Source organism: Manis javanica, chromosome 4 (assembly GCF_040802235.1).
Source record: "Manis javanica isolate MJ-LG chromosome 4, MJ_LKY, whole genome shotgun sequence".
NCBI lineage: Eukaryota > Metazoa > Chordata > Mammalia > Pholidota > Manidae > Manis > Manis javanica.
In genome coordinates this window covers 24,420,845-24,440,961 of record NC_133159.1, presented here as the reverse complement: position 1 = coordinate 24,440,961, position 20,117 = coordinate 24,420,845, and the positions used below count along the sequence as shown (strand labels likewise).

The following is a 20,117-nucleotide window of genomic DNA, read 5'->3' as shown; positions in this document are numbered from 1 at the left end:
TTAAATCTTGACCATTGAGTAGTACTTTTTAATATTCTGTGTAACAAATTGGGAAGTATGCATAAAGTGTTTCTACTATCTGTCAAAGTATTGGTGATTACCTTGAGGAAAAGAACTTGTATAATGGAGTTATGAGCTGTTTTTTGTATTGCATGGAACACCATTTTTTTCTCAAAAGAATGACTTAAAGCTATACTATCGTCAATCTCAATTCTTGAAAATAAAGGAAGTGATCTGTCACATCAAGGAAAATATTTGTTAATAATGATAAAATTCAAGCTTGCAAGTGAAAAAATTAGAAATTTCAAATTAAGATTTTGGAAAACTTGTATATGCCATCATGACCTTGACAGTTCCCAGTACTTAAAGACTTTTCTGATGAGATCGGTGGTGATATTAATTAAAAAATATGTTTTTTAAAAATTCTGTGTAATTAAATGTTTCAACATTATCTGTGTAATTCAATGTACTAATATTTTCCCAAAAAACCAATACTTGTTATGCGATAAGGCATAGATAAGGTCTATCTAAGAAGATAATAGCAATGGATTTTAATGTTGCAGAGTGTGAAAAGGTCATTGTTACAGCTTCAGATTCCACATTACAGCCAACCTTTAAAAAACTACCAGGTTTCTAGATTTGGTGTAGCATCAAGGAACACTATATACAGTTTTTTGAAAAACTGTTAAGATACTCCTGCCTTTTCTTCCTGCATATCTGTGAGGTTGGATTTTATTTATGTACTTCAGCTAAGCATATTGCAACATGTTGAAAGACATTAATAATATTTGCTAAAATGCGAAACAGTGCCACTTTTCTCATTAATTTTTTTGGGAAACGTTATTTTTTATAAAAATATGCAATTTGTGTGAAATAAAATGGGCTTATTGTTATTTTTAAATGAGTAAGTATTTTTTAACTTTTCACTTAAAATTTCTGGTATAGTGGGTATTGACACATAAAACACAACCCATATAAACAAAAGCCCTGGGATCTTCAAATTTTAAGAGAATAAAGGGTTCCTGAGATTAAAAGATTTGAGAACCATTGCCTTATGGCAATCTGTCATTGTCTTCTTTAAGCTTTTTTAAAAACAAGTATAATATACATAGTAAAAGTGCTCAGATCTTAAGTGTAAAGTAAAGTCCAGTGAGTTTTGGTAACAGATATATCTGTGTAACCGACACTCCAAGCTATAGAACATTTCTGTCACCTGGGAAAGTTCCCTTTTGCTCCCTTCCAATCAGCCCCCATCCACTTACCTTGAGGCAAACATTGGATTTCTATTACCATAGCTTTAAGTTAGCCTTTTTACAGTGTCATGGAAGTAGACTGACATAGTATAGATTCTTTTGTGTCTGCTGTCTTAACTCTATCAAAAATAAACATGGCTGGTGGTGAATAGACTTTAACTACTGACAGTAGGAAAAGGCTGAGCTGCATTTTGATTTGTGCAGAGGTGGTCGGGCTTTTTCAAGAGAGAATTGAGGGAAGGGAGAGAGTGTAGAGTCAGAGAAGTGGAAAGTTACCAACAGTTGGTCAGCGTAAATTCCGTAAGGCTAGCAGTGTTTGCTATCTATCAAAGTTGGGATTCTATCTTCCCACAGAGACTGAGAGTCCCTCCATATGATTACATTTCAAAGGAATGGCTCTGGAGTCCTTGAAAAAGACACTGTTGAATTTTAAGAGAGAAATACAGTTGTAAGCCCTTTCTAGTAAATGTTCAAAAAAGGGAGGTCAAGGCCTATTATCGGGTTTTGGCTAGAACAAACAGTAAGTTCTGGCAGTGTCGAGCTTTCTCAAGCAGGTTTTGTAATGAGGGAGCTGGGTGATCTTAGGAACACAGTCTTGTGCTGCTAGAAGCTGGGTTCAAGTATGGTCAGGCCCCTTCCTGCAGGAGGGGTTGGATGGGGTTGAGTGTGCCGAGAGTTGTTCCACAGTTCTCACTTAGTGTTTTTGCAGTTCATGTTAAGCATGTATCAGTAGGTCACACTTTTTTCTTACTAAGTAGTATTGCATTGTATAATTATTTCTCAGTTTATCTGTCCTAGTGATGGACATTAGGTTTTAATTTTAATAAATAAAATTGCTGTGAACATTCTTACATCTTTTTGTGGACACATGCTTTCATTTCTTTAGGGTTAATAAATACCATTTTCTTTTAACTTGTTTGTCATCTTTGGGGGTCATGAGCCCCTTAGTGCCTAAACCGTATTAAGTCCACAGTAATGTTTTTGAGTGAATTAGAGAGAAGAATATGAACCTTGAATGCCACTGAAAGACTGTGTGCTATCGTGCAAAGTAGACTAAATAGGGAATTGGGAAACCTCAGTTCTAATCCCAACTCTGCCTCTCATCAACAGTGTGGTCCTAAACAAGTCACACAATCTCTGGATTTCAGTTTTCTTCTTGTACATAAAGGAATTATATTAAATGATCTCCCAAGACTTCCTTTTAGCCTGGATGTTCTGTAATCTTAAGCAGGAAGAATTGTTGAAGTCAGGATACAAGTGAAAAATGGACTCTGGAATGTTAAGATAATAACCCCCAGTGGAAGCTCACTGTCCTCACAATTGTTACTTTCTGGTATTCCTATGAGAGTATCAGGAAAAAGCTCATAGTGCATATTGTAGAGTTACTGTCTAAAACTTTTATCAGCCAGGGACATCATTGAGGAGTACTTGAAGTGCAAGACACCAACAAATAAACTTGACTCTTGTTCTTAAAAAAGCAACCTGCTTTAATAGGATTTGGCTAGCTGTTCACAAAAAGGTGAGATGGAGAAATCTGGCATTTCCTATCTTTGGGTAGTTCCTAGAATCGATCGTTTGCACAGTAGATATTTAGAAATCTGATCTGTTGAGGTAAAGTAACTCAAATGGCAGGAAATAGCCTTTATTTATCGAGAAACTACAATGATGAGACACTTTTTAGATCCTAGAAGACCCTGGCCTTGCTGCCTTCCAGAAACTCAATCATTTAAATATAAGTCTTGGCTTTTTAAAAGACCGCCCTTAACAAAGCAATTACTTTGTCGTGTAAATGGATGGCAAAAAGGTGTGGTCTTGTGGCACATTTTCTTGCTCTTCAAGAATGATGTTCCTAATAATGAGCTAGAGTTATTTTCTTGTGACTTGCAAGTCAAGTTTAGTGACTTACAAGTGTTTTTCCCTCTCTTCCTTAGATTTGGATCATACAGCGGATGTCCAGTGAGTATAGTTGGAGTTTGTCCTTTGAAACTGGGTACTTAAGTAGGAAGTCTCGTGTTTTAATCTTAATGTCCCTAGTTTAAAATTTCCTATTTTGGTTCCTGTAGAACATGAAAATGGTGGTTTAAAAGAATCCTATTTCAGTACCATTAAACCGATGGAGGCCTTTGTATTTATCGTACTGATTTTATTTTGGTTTTGCTGTCAAGTCTTCTCTCTTGCTGTGGATTATAATCCATAGGGCATGAATGTACTTCTTTAGGTTACACGCATGGGGAGATACTCTGGAGGAAGCATTTGAACAGTGTGCAATGGCCATGTTTGGTTACATGACAGATACTGGGACTGTGGAGCCTCTCCAAACAATAGAAGTAGAAACCCAAGGTAACCAATTTATTCACAGGGAAGAAATTGTTATACAAATGTGTAGTATTCTATGTGATTTCAATATATTTTCACAATAAGAGCAAGAAAATTGACAGAGACAAGAATTATTAAATATATTATTATTATGGTTCTTTTTGATGCTGTGTAGGAGATGACTTACAGTCTCTTCTGTTTCACTTTTTGGATGAGTGGCTTTATAAGTTCAGTGCTGATGAATTCTTCATACCCCGGGTAAGTGAGGGATTTTCTTTTTCACTGAGCTAATGGGTTCTTAGTTCATATTTTAAAATAGAACGTGTGATGCAAAACCAAGCTTTAAAGATATGTGAGATGATAGTGTAATGACCATAGGCACTTGGTGAGTTTGCCCACGTAGATGCATTTGTGTTTGGATCTAATCATATACTTACCAACCACAAATCAGGATTACATGGTAAGAATGTACTTACTGTTTGCATACACACTTTTTATGTCACGCAGGCTTGAGCTGTATTTATGTCCATCCATGTGTTCCTTTTGTCTCATTTGAAATTTAGCAACTCGGCCTTGTTGGCTTAAGTTTAAAAATAGCTGCTTTTAGTTTTCCTTAATTGAAAAAGGGAAAGCCACATGGAAATTGCTTTTTGCCACCAACCTGTAGAAGGGAACATCTCTCCAACATCATTGCTATCACACACAAACGGCCCTCCTTGCTTCCATAATTCCTCCATGCCCTTCTGTTCCACTTCCACTACATATATTCTTCTGGCTGGGTCATTTGTCCTACAGAGTTCTAGTCCCTACAAGATTATATAAATTTCTTGACTCATGATTTTAGATTGTACTTGTTTGAGAATACTTCCCTTAACTATATAGGGAAAAAACCCTGTTTCCTGGAAAAGTATTTAGTTTGCTGTTCTATTTTAGTTAACATTTTAGTTTTTTTCTTTACTTCAGAAAAGTTATATGTTATTATTTTCTAGAAAAGCTGATAGCTAGATGTTTTAGTAGATGGTCTATTATGAACATTTTTTAAAATTAGAAAATTTTTTTTCCTCTTCAGGAAGTAAAAGTACTTAATATTGATCAAAGAAATTTCAAAGTACGGTCAATTGGGTAAGTTTTGAAAATCTTTTAAGTAAGTCATGAAAGATAGTGAAGTTGTATTCATTCCTGAATTTAGTGGTCAGGAAGACAGAAATGTTAAGTCAGAGGAACAGTTGCATCCCAGTGGGGCTTTGCAGGTTAGCTTTGTGAGACCCCTAGGAGCAAGGGCTCACCTCAGCTTTGGAGACCAGAAATCTGTCAGAGCAAAGTTGATTTTGGTTGTTAAACCTGATTTCTAATATGTGATCTCTAGCTCAAAAAATACACAATTGCCAGATGGTACAGATATTTGCATAAAGCCTAACTCACTGATGCCTCCTTGCTCATAGGCCCTCACACCTTAACATCACTTAAACCTGGTCCCTCTATTGACGAATACTTTTCCTTCCAGTTTGCAAACACTTGATCAGGTCGCTTTGATTGGATTTGATGTTGTTCAAGTTTCTTCAGTCCCTTTGTGATATCTTTTATTTCTATAAAAGCCTTTTTTTTCTGTTTTCTGTTGAATGTTATTTGTTTCTTTTTGTAAAGTGAGGTCTTTTATTATCTCCCTCCTTTTTTTTTTTTTTCAAATGGGTAAAGAAGCAGGCTTGTCCAAGCATATTTAGCTAAGAAATGGTTAAACAGAATTTAAAAATTTTGCTCTTTCTACTCCTACTATTGCTTCTACTATTGTGATCTTAGCCACATTAGTGTTGAAGGCAGAGAGGATACTGATCCCAAGTTCTAGGAGACTCCCCATCTAGGACTTTCTCTATACAGATCGTGGGCATTTTTTGAAAAGTTATTAAAGGCACACCAATTTCAAACTATCTTACAGAATCTAATATTCTGCCTTTATGGTACTCAGACCTGCTTTCTCCATTGGGATATATTATTTAATTAATTCTGTAGCCATGAATACAGAGAAAAATTTGAATGTGCTACTGTATTATGAAATCTACCACATAGATTTATTTATTGAGAATCTACCACATGCACACTATACTAGGGCAGTTTTTTTAGAGCAATTGTCAACTGTTGAAATGGCTCTTGTACATAAGTCCTTCAACAGCTGTAACTGCTGGCCATCAGACTAAATTTGCAGCTTCCTCAACACTCCCTTCTCTTTCGGCCTTCTAGTTTCTTAACCATGTTTATGAGGCTTATTTTAAAAGTGTAGAGAAAACAAATATTAAATCTTGGAAATCTTAATCATGTTTTAATTTTCCTTCTCAAGGTGGGGAGAAGAGTTCTCATTGTCCAAGCACCCTCAGGTATGTTTTTAAACCCTGCCATTAAAAACATGTTATACTTCCTTACCATAAGGTCAGCATATATGACAGTACACTTCAGTGAGTTTTAATAAGTTGGTATAAAGTAGTAGGTTTTTCTCAGATTTCTCTGACCTGCTCGGACATAGGTTAAAATACTGATTTCACGTATCAGCTAGGAAGTTTTGTAGTACCATTGAATGCTGAGTGGGAGTGATCCAGGAAATTGGGAAAAACCGATCACGCTGGAGCGGGAGAGAATAATTTCAGAGCAAAGACGTTAAGTTGGTAAGTTGGGGTGTATGGGATAGAGTATTCCAGTGGAGAAATCAGACTCCTGATAGGAACAGGGGTGGACCATGCATTCTAACAGGAAGAAAGGCTGATGTGAGGACTGATGGTAGCTTTGATGCGGGAAGGTGCATCAGTTCTTACTGATCGCTCATTTTCTCCAGGAAGCAGAGCTGACTGAGAATGAGCATGAGGGATGGGTACTAGAGGTGAAGCTGTGAAATACTGTCTCAGACAGTGAGAAAGTGAATTTAGCGCCCCATGTAGAATTACTGCTCGTGCTGAGTACCCTTTTGAGATTTGTGGACATACATTTGAGGTGATCCCGGTTAACATGATGTGTGCTGCCATACATAGGCAGAGAGTTTAGTTTGATTTAGGTTGTGGTTTCACTGGTGATTATGGCAGAGGGGAAAGGAAGGTGGGTGCTGTACAGATCCCACTGTGAAATCGTCAAATTTCTGTTGTGCTATAGACTTAGCAAACACCAGTTCACCTATTCCCTGGCACATTCTGTGGTGCACAGATTTTTGTAGATTTTTTCTAGATTTGGAAGGAACCAAGAGAATATCTAATCCCGTGGTTCTAAACTGGGGCAGGGTAGGGGGAGTGTCATGTATCAGAAGCGTGGAGAGGGACCTCCATAAGGTAAAGTGAGTGTTGGCAGCTGAGGAGAAGAAGCTGTGTTTCGAGGGCCCCGCTTAGACTGCAAGGAGGAAGTCTTGAGAAGGAGCCCTGAGCCAATGAGAAATGCTTTGTGTTCTTGATTCAACCCAATTGATGAATGAAAAAACTGCTGCCCAGAGAGGTCAGTGTCCACATGCAGCAGGAAACAAGGCTGACTCCAGTTCAGTGCTCGTTGGGTATGTGTATATAATACTAAACTAATTTGATAACTGTTGTGAGTTTTTAGTTTTTCAGAATGACATCACAATTTTGATTTTATGCCAGTTGTTGCTAGAGTTAATGATTCTGAATTTGATATCCTTTTTTTCCTGTTTGTTTTTCCTCTAACTCCAACTTAAGGGAACTGAAGTCAAGGCAATAACATATTCAGCAATGCAAGTGTATAATGAAGACAAGCCAGAAGTTTTTGTGATCATTGACATTTAAGATAACAACCAAAAAAGACTCTTATGAAGAACTTCTTTCTCTTCCTTTTGAGAAAATAACATGATATAAATTCTGCAGTATCTGTTGATATATGGAGATTTGCAGAACAGAAACTTTTAAAGTGTGATTTTCAGAAATGGAAAATCAAGGCACAGCTTTGGTCTCTGTGACCCAAATACTCAAACTTCAAAGAATTCTTCAGGTGGCAAGTGTGGTCCCCATATGTTAATCCCCTGCTGTGGCAGTAGGCCCACCCTTCCAGTGGAATGCAAGCCCTCCAATCTGGTCCCAAGAGGGATCACTGATGTAAGCAGCAGCCAAGAGACTAAAGCTTCCACACTCTTAATGAATCCAGTTTGAAAGACAAATAATTAGAGAAATCCTACAACCAGGATTTTGCTTTTCTTTTAAAATCATATGCTTTCTGCATGTACATTGAGAAGTTGTGTTTTATATTGCCGTGGGACAGAGCCATCCTGTATTCCAGTTGGTTTTCTTAGAAGAAATATAGTTGAATAGTTCAAAGACTTTCCTAGAAAGAGCCCTGAATTTCTCTTTCATGTTTTTTAAAGCACTAATGTATTGACACTTGCCTGTTTTCCCATAAGAAAAAGTTGATGCCCTTATAAATGGGTCCTTCCTTCTAACATGTAATTTTATATTAAACCAGAGTATTTATACAATTAGAGAAGAAAGGAGAATTAAAAAAATTTTTTTTTGTTCTTCATTAGGCCAGGAAAACAACTTTAAAATGATCTGAATTTTTTCAGAGTAGATAGCTTTTAAAAAATGGAACTGCTTTAATTTGTTTCACAACATTATTCTATTCTCTGTTCATTGAGGTATGCTTTGTTATGATACAAGAGTTTGCAAAGTTGTTATTTATTCACACATACATGAGAAAATATTGCCACTGGGTGATGCCAAATGTCATTAAAGTATGGTAAACTTGACCTGAAAGGAAGAGATTATGAACTTTTTAGTTCTGTGAGCACTGCATTATTTTTCTCTGCATAGTTAACAGAAAGCAGAATCAGTGAAGACTAGGCCAGGAGCCTGTGGTTTGAGTAGTACCTCTTCAAAAGCATACATAGCAGGGTCACCGGCATAGTGCTGCTTAACCTTCTTTAATCTTGGGCATATTTTGCAAATTTGAATTGTGGCCCTCCAAGCAAAAGGTGCCTGGAAGAACCTCTTTACTTTTTTTAAGATGAATTTCCAGCCAGAGATGGGGCTCTTTTTTCCATAGATCCCTTTGCACATCAGGGGTTTCTTGGATGGTGTGGGGGGTTGATTATGAAAATCAACAGTAGGATACCATGAGGCCAATGGAAGAGCCGAACCCAGAGTAAGAAGAGCTTTTGGGATGTATTACGCCAACTACAGTACAACCTGATTAGGAATAAAAGCATAGCCATATCTTTTAGCACCAGTACTATATAATGGGGTTCAGTAAAACCAAGTCAGATGTCATGATGGAATACAAATTTTATTTCTTTATTCATAATAAATTTATATTTAATACAATTTCATTAAAATTTAAAATTTAGTTTGTGTTTGTTTTAAAATAGGCCAAAATGAAGATATTGATTAGAGGGAAAATGAGTATGTTACCCTTTATATGTGAAGTTGGCATTCTTGATCCATAAGCAGCAGTACACATTTTGTTTATTTTTTGTTTATGTATTGAGATGGTTGTGCCAGGCTCTTACCAGATTCTTCTGCTAGTTTCAGGTGTGTGTCTGGGCCTAGGGAACAGATTTTTCCCCCATTGCAGACCTAATTCTCCTACTCTATAACATACCCACCCATCCTTACTTCTGTGTTCTGTTTCTGGGCTGCCTTCTACATTTCTGAAAACATAGGAGCAGCATTTCCACTGCCCAAGGAGTCAGGCAGGTAATGGGAATGGGCTGTGGGTGTTCAGCTGAGGATTTATGCAGTGGCTAAGTATGAATATAAGCCTTGTTGCAGTTTTTCATAACACTCCAAAAATTGTGATTTTTATGTGAAAGCTCCCAAGTTTGGGGGAAGAAAGAAAAACTACTATGGGTTGTCACAATGAAATACAAACAAATTGTGTATGGCCTGAATCTGGCCCACAGGTCGCTAGTCTGCAAGCTCTGCTTTAAAGCCCAATGCAGGTCACATTTTTGTGAAGCCCCTTAACCATTCCAGCCTCAGTGGTCTCTGAACTATTATGCCTCTCTAGTTAGCTTTAAAGATTTGCAGGCTTACTCAATTTTATAATTGTTGGATATTTGCTAGTCTTGTTCTCTGAACATAAGGAAAGCTTCCCGATGGCACATAATAAATGATCAGTACTATTTAAGGGTCAGTGGATTAAGCATCTTAGATTAGAGCGACATCAAACTCAGAGGCTGCAGGTCAGCTCCTTGAGCATATCTACAAGGACAGAATCACAAGTCACAAGCCTCGATTTCTAGTCCTTGCCCTGCTGTCTGACCTGGGACTTAGTTCCTCATCTGTGTATTAATAAGTATTAGTGGTGATTTCTCAATTCCTTTCCAGTTCTAAGTTTTATATATAAAGTTTCTGTGATCCAATAATACTGTATTTTAAACTGAGCTGAGAAAGAAGATATCTATTACTGCAACAGTTTTTGGTTGTTTAGCCTAAAAGTCCAAATCACCATCTGCATCTGCTCACTGACAGCCTTTGTCATAGGTATGTGGCGTGCAGCATGACAACGATGACTTTCAAGGAAAGTAGCAATAAGTGGTATGATGACCTTTTCTCACTGGTGCCTCTCCCTCTAAGAAGGCCAAGTGGTTACGTGTCCCTACAGCCTCTCTTTTGTCATTGCTCTTTCCCCCTTGCTATTACCCCTGGAGCTTTGGAAGAGAATGTTCAAAAAGTGAACTAAGAACAGTTTATACCCTCCTTAAGGTGGTGATTGTACCCTGAGAATCTGCCCTCTCCCCCTTTCAGAAGTCAGCTTTAAGAATCCAGATTGAGACTGAGAATTTAGTTGCTTCATCTAAGAAACCAGGAAGTTTGAAAAGATAACCCTTCAGAAGCTCCTTCCAGAACAAGCATCCTCAGAATTTAGTGACCGTAATACTTTATTGGTGTTATTTCCCATCTGATATGCCGTTTATGTGTTTGGTTATCTGTAATGTGAACAATTAATGTCAAATTCCGATATGCAGGAGAGTACTCTTAGAAAGGAACAACATATTTATTTTGTCATAAATACATATCCATGTCTCCTCTGTACAAAACATTTTTCAAGATGCTCTTGATGTATCACGGTATTTGTCCTTCCAGCAATTCTGTATGTAGTCCGTCTAGCCTGCATTGTACATAAGAGATTCCTAACACCTAAAACTACCTGCCGTAAGAGGAAGATTTGGGACTTTGACTCTGTTCACTGTATTCATACCATATCCTTTAATATATAACAAATCACATTTATGTTCTATTCTGCTGTTCTGGGTAATAACCCTGTGAGGTTAGTACAGCAGCTGTTACTATGTTTTATATGTAAAGAAACACATTTGGGTAATACTTACAAGGTACAACTCAAAAAAGATGACTGACAAAAGTAATGTCATTTTATCTGACACAGAAAGTTCAAAAGCTAATGTTACTTAATGAAATATTTTAACTTGGTTTCCTGGAACAAGGCAGTAGGGAATAGCAGATTTCTATTGTTTCTTCCCACTGCCAAGTGAATACACAACTGTGTGGTTTTAAAATTATCTCAAGTATAAACTTTATAAGGACATTAGGGTCATGGATTCAAATTCTGATAATCATTCACTAACTGAATGACTTTGGGAAATTTTCTTAACCTCGCTGTGGCTCAGTTTCCTCAACTCTGAAATGGGGAGAATGACTCACAGACCAGGAGCCCCAGCATTGCTAGGGTAGTCAAGAATCTTATTTTGTAAATTAAAAGAAAGGGAGTCATTTTGGAATTTAAATAGTACTAGGCTAACATTTTTATTTCAAGGACATTGTGGATATAGTGGTTAAGAGCACAAACTGGAGCCAGAGCATTGGAGTTCTTCCACCAAACTGAAGCCAGATCATGGGTTCTAGTCCTAGGTCTGCCACTTACTGTCCACTTTAGCCTTCTGTGCCTTAATTTTCTCATTTTAGGTGGTGATAGTAGTACTTGTAGGATTGTTGAAGAGTAAAAAGTATACACATAAAGCTCTTAGAACAGTGCCTCACATAGTAAATGCTCAGTAGGGGCTGATACTATTACTGGGAAAAGCATAAATACAAACAGCTCCTTTTTCTCAGTTCACAGTCTGCGGTGCTTTGGGGGTGTGGCCAGCCTAGAGACTCCCTGGTAGCCATTCTGCTAAGGTCTCCGTGTAAGAGCAAAGGCACTCATCTCTGCCACTCCCCTCTCCTGCTTCTCTTCGGACTTCCTTTCCTGCTTCTCTGCTCCAAGTTTTTCTTGTGTTAATCTAGTTTTTCTTATTCTGTATCTGAGTTGAACATCTATTTTCAAAATCTGCCTGCCCCCTAATGTCATGCCACTCACCCTTCTGGGGAGCTTCCTTCCACTCCCTTCCCGATTTCCTGCTGGCTCAGGATTAACCATTCAAGAGGTGTAGTATAAGGAGCAGAAAGAGGAACAAATAACTGGATGCTTTTGTTTCTGCTTTTATCATGGTTCCCACAGCCTCTCCAGAGTCCTCCCGGAGTACCAGTGCACCCCACCCACCATCACCCACCAGCAAAGCACACAACTCATCAGGGCCTGCCTTCAAGTCTTCACCCAGATTCTTTGTTTTTGCAGCAACTTTATTGAGATATAACTCACGTACCATACAGTTCACCCACTTAAAGTGTACCATTCAATGATTTTTAGTATATTTGCAGTTTTTGTGACCGTAACCACAGGTTTTAGATAATTTTCACCCCAAATGGAAACCTACCTTTTTACCTTTTAAGCACTCATACCCACCTCCAGCCATCCCTCCCAGCCCTAGGCAACCACTGATCTACCTTCTCTTCTGTACATCTGTCTAGTCTGTTGCCCAAATTCTTACCTGCCAATCTTGTCCTTTTTTAATATAACTGGAAATGCACCTCTTAGAGGCTATTTGGACTCATCCCACCTGCTTTATCTTTCCTTACTGGGTCTTGTTCCAGTGCAATACTGGCCCTACATTACATTTTTGGATACATTGTTGCTGCATAAAGTTCTGTAATCAACATGTAGTCACAACTCTCCTTCAAGATTCAAGCACCTTAAGGAACAAAGAAACTGGCTTCTGGTTATTTTATATACCTTTTTTGAACCTTCTATCTTTATTGGTCTACTTCAGTAACACCTAATCCATGTGTTCCTGATTCTAAAGCCCCTGGTGATATGCTTCATAAGGAGAGATTTTTTTTTTTGAGAGGGCATCTCTCATATTTATTGATCAAATGGTTGTTAACAACAATAAAATTCTGTATAGGGGGGTCAATGCTCAATGCACAATCATTAATCCATCTCAAGCCTAATTCTCGTCAGTCTCCAATCTTCTGAAGCATAACGAACAAGTTCTTACGTGGTGAACGAATTCTTACATAGTGAATAAGTTCTTACATGGTGAACAGTACAAGGGCAGTCATCACAGAAACTTTCGGTCTTGATCACGCATTATGAACTATAAACAATCAGGTCAAATATGAATATTCGTTTGATTTTTATACTTGATTTATATGTGGATCCCACATTTCTCCCTTTATTATTATTATTTTTATTTTTAATAAAATGCTGAAGTGGTAGGTAGATGCAAGATAAAGGTAGAAAACATAGTTTAGTGTTGTAAGAGAGCAATTGTAGATGATCATGTGTGTGCCTGTAGACTGTGCTAATCCGAGCTAGACAAGGGCAATAAAACATCCACGGATGCAGAAGCTTCCTCTCAAAACGGCGGGGTGAGGTTCTAAGCTTCACCACTGTTCCCCGATTTCTCACCTGATGGCCCCCCTGCGACTGTGCCTGTCTTAGGTTGTTCCTCGAGGAATCTTACCCGTCTCTGGCTAACCAGTCATCTTCTGGGGCCATACAGGGAAATGTAAAGTTGGTAAGTGAGAGAGAAGCCATATTGTTTGAAAAGGTTAGCTTTTTACTTCTTTGCAGATTTATGCCCTATGGCTTCTATGCCTAGCACTTGTCTCGAGGTGTCTTTACCACCTGGAGGAATTATGATGCTCGGTAAATTCTATATGAGGCACGAATTCTATTTAAGGGTTGTAATTAGGAAGGAAGAAGAAAAGCTATAGAGGTAGCATATGGAAGAAAACATGGGAGGATTGATTATTTCTTTGACATATCTTCTTGTAGAGTACCTTAAGCATGTATAGGTTTTAAACTACTAACTAACTTGCTCACACATATTAACATAATAGGAATATGGTGACATAAACTAAGCAAATCTATAATTACCAGCCATCTCCAGTGAAGCCAAGAAACCCAGTTAGGCACCCTAGGCATTTGTGAAAATTTGTCTATGATATGATGGATATTGTCCAACTGTACTTGAACAGTCTGAGGGAAATCAGACAGATTAAAGCAACCCATTTCTGGGATCTGTTCACATCCCATATGTTCTTTTAACCGTAGATAGTCTATAGTCGTAAGATTTTGGAGTGCTACAACTTGCACCCCTCCCAACTCCTGGTTGAGTTCCAACAGTACAGATCCACTCAAATTCGTTGTCTCACTGTATGCACATGCCAGCCTAGACATCTCCCTCCTCATTCCAGTGGCAAGTCCAGGAAACAGTGGGATGGACGCAGCCACAACCGCAGCATCGCCCGGATCCCTGTGGAGGCTTTTTGATGATCATCCCCCGGCACGAGTCCTCCAGAGAGTGCTGATGCCGGAAGCTCCTCCTCATATCGTATCTTAGTTCATTTTCTGGGTAGCCAAGCTAGGCCTTGATCTTCTGCATAAAAACAAACAGACCCTTTGCCCACACTTTGACATGCTCTCTATACCACTGTGTAGAACTCATTGGAGGTCAGCACACAGGAACTGCTTTTTTTTTTTATTATTATTTTTATTTTTTATTTTTATTAAGAGAAGGAATATTATCAGAAAAGAGTACCTCCATAGCCGATCATCTGACACCCTTTAAGTGATCAAAATTAAGGATATTTAAAGCATGCGTTAATCTTTGATTTACCAATAGTTTTATCCTATCAAGGAGTAATCCCCCTTTTCTTTCTTTTTTTCCTTTTTTTTTTAATCTTTAATTTACACTTACATGAAGAACACTTTGTTTACTATGCTCTCCCCTATACCAAGTCTCCCCTAAAAACCACATTACAGTCACTGTCCATCAGCATAGCAAAATGTTGTAGAATCACTACTTGTCCTCTCTGTGTTGTACAGCCTCCCTCCCCTTTCTCCCTCCTCCCCCATGCATGCTAATCTTAATACCCCCTTTCTTCCCCCCCTTATCGCTCCCTGCCCACCCATCCTCCCCAGTTCCTTTCCCTTTGGTACCTGTTAGTCCATTTTTGGATTCTGTAATTCTGCTGCTGTTTTGTTCCTTCAGATATTCCTTTGTTCTTACACTCCTCAGATGAGTGAAATCATTTGGTATTTCTCTTTCTCCGCTTGGCTTATTTCACTGAGCATAATACTCTCATAAGGAGAGATTTTTAATGTCATGTTTTCATACCCAAATACCATCCTTATTTCTGTAATACTGCCTTTATCCCCCAGTCTCCAGAGAATAGTTGTCCTGGACTCCTTACACTTCCAGTCCCTCCACTCAGCTATTTGCTAGTTTTCCTTAGTTGTATCAATGAACTCTGTTCTCTTCATTGTCTCCTAATTGGATGCCCTTTCCATTCCTCAAGGCATAGCTCTAAATCATCTTTAATTTTCAATTATCTGCAGAGGTTATTTGCTTTTGGAGTAACAGCCATTTCTGTTGCCTATATTCGTTTTTGTGTACTCTCTCCACCCAGTTTGTGTGAACTCCATCTATGGGTGCTTGGAGAAGACCTCAATTGGTGGATACTAAGATACTTGTTGAATGAATGGATGTGCTTGGCACTTGGTACCTACTGCCTCACATCACAGTTGGCCCTATGTATGAACCCAGCTGGAATGTAAATTTCCTCCAAGACTTAATTTCATTCCTCTGCCTTGCACGTGATAGGGGTTTCCAAAGTCATAAATGCGTTGTCTTCCAATATGCTTATATTTATGTCTCTGTATGTCACATAAGGTAGGAGCCAAGGCCTCTGCTTCGTTTCCTTCCTGAAATTTCCTAACTGATCTTTTCACCTCTAAGCCTCAGTTCCTTCCCGTGCCATAGCATACCTACCCCAGGGGAGTCGGGTTAAAATGCTCTTTGCTCACTGTTTCTCAAAGAGAGATGAGGCCCTCAAAAAGGAAGAGAGGAGGGAGGGAAGAGAAAGGGCGCGCTGGGTGAACCTGAGAGCGCAGGTGAGGCGCGACGGGCGGCAGCCTGGCCTCCAGCCGCAGCTCCCCTCCAGCCGCGGGCCGGGTTCTGCCCGGTGTCCCCAGTGGCGCGGCCGCCGCTCAGCGGACGTGGAGGCCGCGGACGCAGGCGACTCCGGGGTTACGGAGAGGAGCCGGGACGTAACAGACCAGCGCCCCCTGGCGGCGGGGACACGCTGCGTGGGCCCGAAGCCCCGCGCCGCTGGGCCGTGGGTGGCTTTCGGATCGGTCAACGTCTTAAGCCCGTTTCGTCGTTTTAAATGAGGACGGCTTGAGTGTCTACCCCAGAGGGCCGGGACCCCGGCGGTACCCGGCAAATGTGGGCTGTTCACTGGGCACCCACCACGCGCAAGATTTTTGTTCCCCCGCCCCCGAAATACTAGCCTTCGGGCTGTCTGGTGCGTCTGGCCTTTCCCGGGGTCTAGCTGCCGGGCTCTGTTAGGACTTCCCAGGAAAATTAGTTGTGGGGAAGAAAGGACGGAAGGAAAAAGAAAGTTTCCTATTCCTTAACCACATGTACTGTTACGTAGTCTTTCCCCCAAAATAAGATTAATAGCCACGCGCCGGCCACCTGCCTGGGCGCGAATAAATGTCGCTGCTGGGCAGGGAGAAAAACCAGGCTTTCGTTTTTTGACATGGCCCCCTAAATACTGGAGTGTCTGGTGCCGCTGGCGGTGTTCTGGGTGGATTCTTTTCCACCAGGGGAAAAAAGTTTTAAGTCAACTCGAACGTACGTACAACAAAAGGGCACGGTATATATTTTATTTAAGCATTTAACGTTTTGAATTATGCAAAAAAGTGCCACATCATTATTGGATGAAATTTTTTTATGCGAGACGTAGTGTCTATCTATATACAATACTGCTCAAAGGGTTTAATTGTTTGAATAGCAAACATAACCTAAGTGGGAATGAGGATGGTATGCAACAGTCGTTTTATTAAAAAAAAAACTTAATAGCAATACTTGAATTCCAAATCTGACTGAAGGCTTCTTTAATGAACACATTTTAGTACTGAGTCGTATTTCTTTAGTGTGACATTTAACTTAAAAAATTATTTGTGTCAGTTCATTGACAGAAAGCTCGAGTGCAGCATTTAAGCTCCATGCTTAGGGAGCATTCTGGATCCTTTTTCAAAAGCAAAGAAAATACTAAAGCTTGCAAAATCTCAGGACATACTATTTCAGCTACATATTCTTAATATAATTTTTTATTAATCTGAAGTTCTGTGTGAATTCCCAGAGTGCAATATCCATAATCAAATGAAATCTAAATGCATCCCATTTAGTGGGTTCTTTTTAGATTACACAGTAGTGTAGAGTGTCACTGATCTATAAAAACTTTAGATAAGGGAACATACACAGTTGATACAAAAGTTAGTATTTTCTTGATCTGGGCTTTGGTATTTAAAATTTTTTTCTTACTAATAGGGTGGAGAATCAGTTGACTGGAAAGTCAGATGGCCCAGCTGCCTGTCCCAAGCATCTGTACTGAGAGGACAGAGGGAATCCTTGAGTAGAGGACCTATTTTGCACATAAAAGAAGCTGGGAAGATCTTTTAAAAATATGTAAGTCCAGGTCTCATCTGCCAGATTCTGATTTATCCAGGCATCTGTATTTTTTTTAAGCTCCCTAAGTGATTCTAATGTGCAGCCAAGGTTGAGAACTATGGTCTAGGCAGAAATGTTCCATTTTTTTTCCCCTTAAGAGCTGAATAAAAATAGGTTACTCTTTAATAAAAGAATTAAGTAGCTGTAAATCATACCAACAAGGAATTAAAAGACTTTCCCAAGGGGAAAATCAAGAAACTATATAATGGATTTATTTCTCTAGAAATCTGGAAGAGCAAAGTGTAGTAAATTGTTAGGTGTACTTCACAAGCTGTATTCAATGTAATTATCTTTGCAAATGATCTGATTAAGCCCAATAGTAAAGAAGTGACCAGTATCCATCACCCTGGTCACTGGTTTCCTATCTAAAGATGGCAAATTATCCAGCGGCTTTTGCTGGTATAAAAAAAACAAAAAGGGATGGGAAAAAGCATGTAAGTATACTTAAAAATAATTTGCCTTTAAAAGTTACGAGGCCCTTGGTTTCTCTTGTGTATGGTTTATTGCTTATTAACATATTTGACTTTTGTTGGCATTAACATAAGTTCTGTAGGGAGAACACTAACATGTTAGAAAATGAAGTCTGCAGATCCTCTGTGGATTTCATTTTTCTGGTCTACTCATGGCTCCATTAATGTGAATAGTTAAGAAAATTCCTGCATCAAAATAAAATATTAATTATACTTTACAATATATGAAGCAGCTATCTAAATAGTGCCATTTCTGTGATAACCTGAATTTTATCATTGAAACTCTTGTAACTAAAGTCACATCCTTTACATATTTATTCTATATAGGATTTATCCACATACAATGATGCCACCTTTATAAACAATTGACTTATTTGTATCAAGTCATCTTATAAAATAGAGTAATACACAACACATATCAGTGAATTCAGTTGATATTCTAGGATTCAAGAAATCTGATCATTCTTGTTCCTATTTTTGCCATTGTTTCACTGGGTTGTCGTTGGTAGGTTGCTTTACTGTGATGTGCCTCAATTTTTTTAACTTTCATGTGGATAACTGTCTTATTTCATTGATATGTAAGGAATAACATTATTAAATACTTTACAAATATAAAATGATAAATAGTAATACTGATCCACTCTAATATAAAATAACATAGAACTTTCCATTTAAAGTTGAAAATTTGGTCCTCCAGTACCTATTGTTATCACCCTTCCCAGTTAAACAATGTCTTATGCCTGTACTGTTTTAGTCATTTTCCATCATATTAATTTTAGGACTTAAAATATATATTAAGAAACCCAGTATGAGTGGAAATTTGACAATATTTTACCATGACTTGGCAAAATATCTTTAATGAGAAGTTCTGAGCCCATAAGTGATTGAAACACCAAACTTTTTTCATCCATTAAGCAGTAACTTGGCCACATAAAAATTAGCAGTTAACTATGTTTGTTTTGATTTCATTACTCAAAAAATGCAATATTGAAAATTTTATTCTTGAAAAGTCTTAAGAAACAATAAATATAGAAGGAACACTGTATACTAAGGATGTGATCTGAGACTCTATGCTAAGAGACTACAGTTACTGGCTTATAAACACAGGGAGTAATAGGAGTAATGAAGACTGCAGTGCTCAAGGGAATTCAAAACATTAGCGAGTTCCAAGGTTTTTATGCTGTTCTCCAGCAGAGGTGTCTAGTGAAAGGCTCGTAGGGCCTTTAGCCAGAGCAGCTCTGATTTTAGCATTTCTCCCTTAAATGTTGAGCTTCTCTATGAAACATTCATTTGACAAAAGGGTTTCTTGGTTAAAAAAAAATATCTTCTAAACCACTTGTCTAGTCAATTTTGCTTTCTCCAGACACTAGGCATGACTGTAGTAGTCCTTTTTTGCAAAACTTCATCCCATCAACCAGACATTCTTGAGGACCATACAGTTAGAAGGGTCTTCAGAACAAAACAGCATTACTGCAAGAGCAAACTTTGGTCTAACCAACTCCCGCTATTTTCCTAATAGTAAAAAAAAAAAATTCCTTGGCATAAGTAAAGCTTATATTAACAGATTGATTATACCCCTATGTAACATTTTCCCACATTTAAAAGCCAAAGAATTCAGTTTTCGCAGAAACCATTAATAGACAAGTTTTACTCTAGGAAAAGAACTAGTGTCTAATGTCTTAGACATAGATGACATGACAACCGAAGTCATTATTTACAGCTTACAAACATGTCAGGAATGTTCTTCTTTTATGACATGGAAATGATAGATGTGCCATCTAGTTTGGTGAACATGATAGTTGTCTTGTGGGTATTGCTTGATTCTTGTTATAAACTGATGAGAAGCGTTACTTCTGATAAGGCTTTACAAGTGCTGGTGGCACTGTGTTCAGTGAACTTTGCTGACTTTCATGCTGATGAATGTAAAGTTTGCATGCAGAAGACAGTAGCATAAAAGAACATTTAGATCACAGACTAAAGTGTGTTGTTAGAGTATACACATGCAAGCACTACTTCATTTCTATGAATAAAGCTCCAGTCATTTTTCCTACTGGCTCCAACAACTAAAAATCAGGTAATAATTTTAAAAGATGCATCTTTTAAATAATTTTATAAGTCACATCATCTGGTGTGACTACAGAATGACATGTTCTTTCTCATTTGAATACAAGTTAATTTGTCAGGACTCATGAGTCAGGAACAGTCATGTTGGGAGAACAATAAATTCAGTGCACACCATCC

The 20,117-nt window shown here is 38.4% G+C and overlaps 1 protein-coding gene across 4 annotated transcripts in view; it reads left to right on the top strand.

Moving 5' to 3' along the window:
* The window catches only part of ZBTB8OS (zinc finger and BTB domain containing 8 opposite strand), a 51,577-nt gene that overhangs the window by 7,922 nt on the left and 23,538 nt on the right, over positions 1–20,117 (top strand). For 2 of the 4 annotated variants that reach the window (XM_073233575.1, XM_037010436.2), the window contains exons 2-7: positions 3,185–3,209; positions 3,472–3,593; positions 3,745–3,827; positions 4,639–4,691; positions 5,902–5,938; positions 17,227–17,364. In XM_073233575.1, the coding sequence (XP_073089676.1) occupies positions 3,185–3,209; positions 3,472–3,593; positions 3,745–3,827; positions 4,639–4,691; positions 5,902–5,938; positions 17,227–17,358 (452 nt within the window). In that variant the 3' untranslated portion in view covers positions 17,359–17,364. Of the gene's footprint in view, positions 1–3,184; positions 3,210–3,471; positions 3,594–3,744; positions 3,828–4,638; positions 4,692–5,901; positions 5,939–7,252; positions 8,885–17,226; positions 17,365–20,117 lie in introns of those variants that run through there. The other 2 variants (XM_073233576.1, XM_073233577.1) reach the window with 2 other exon arrangements.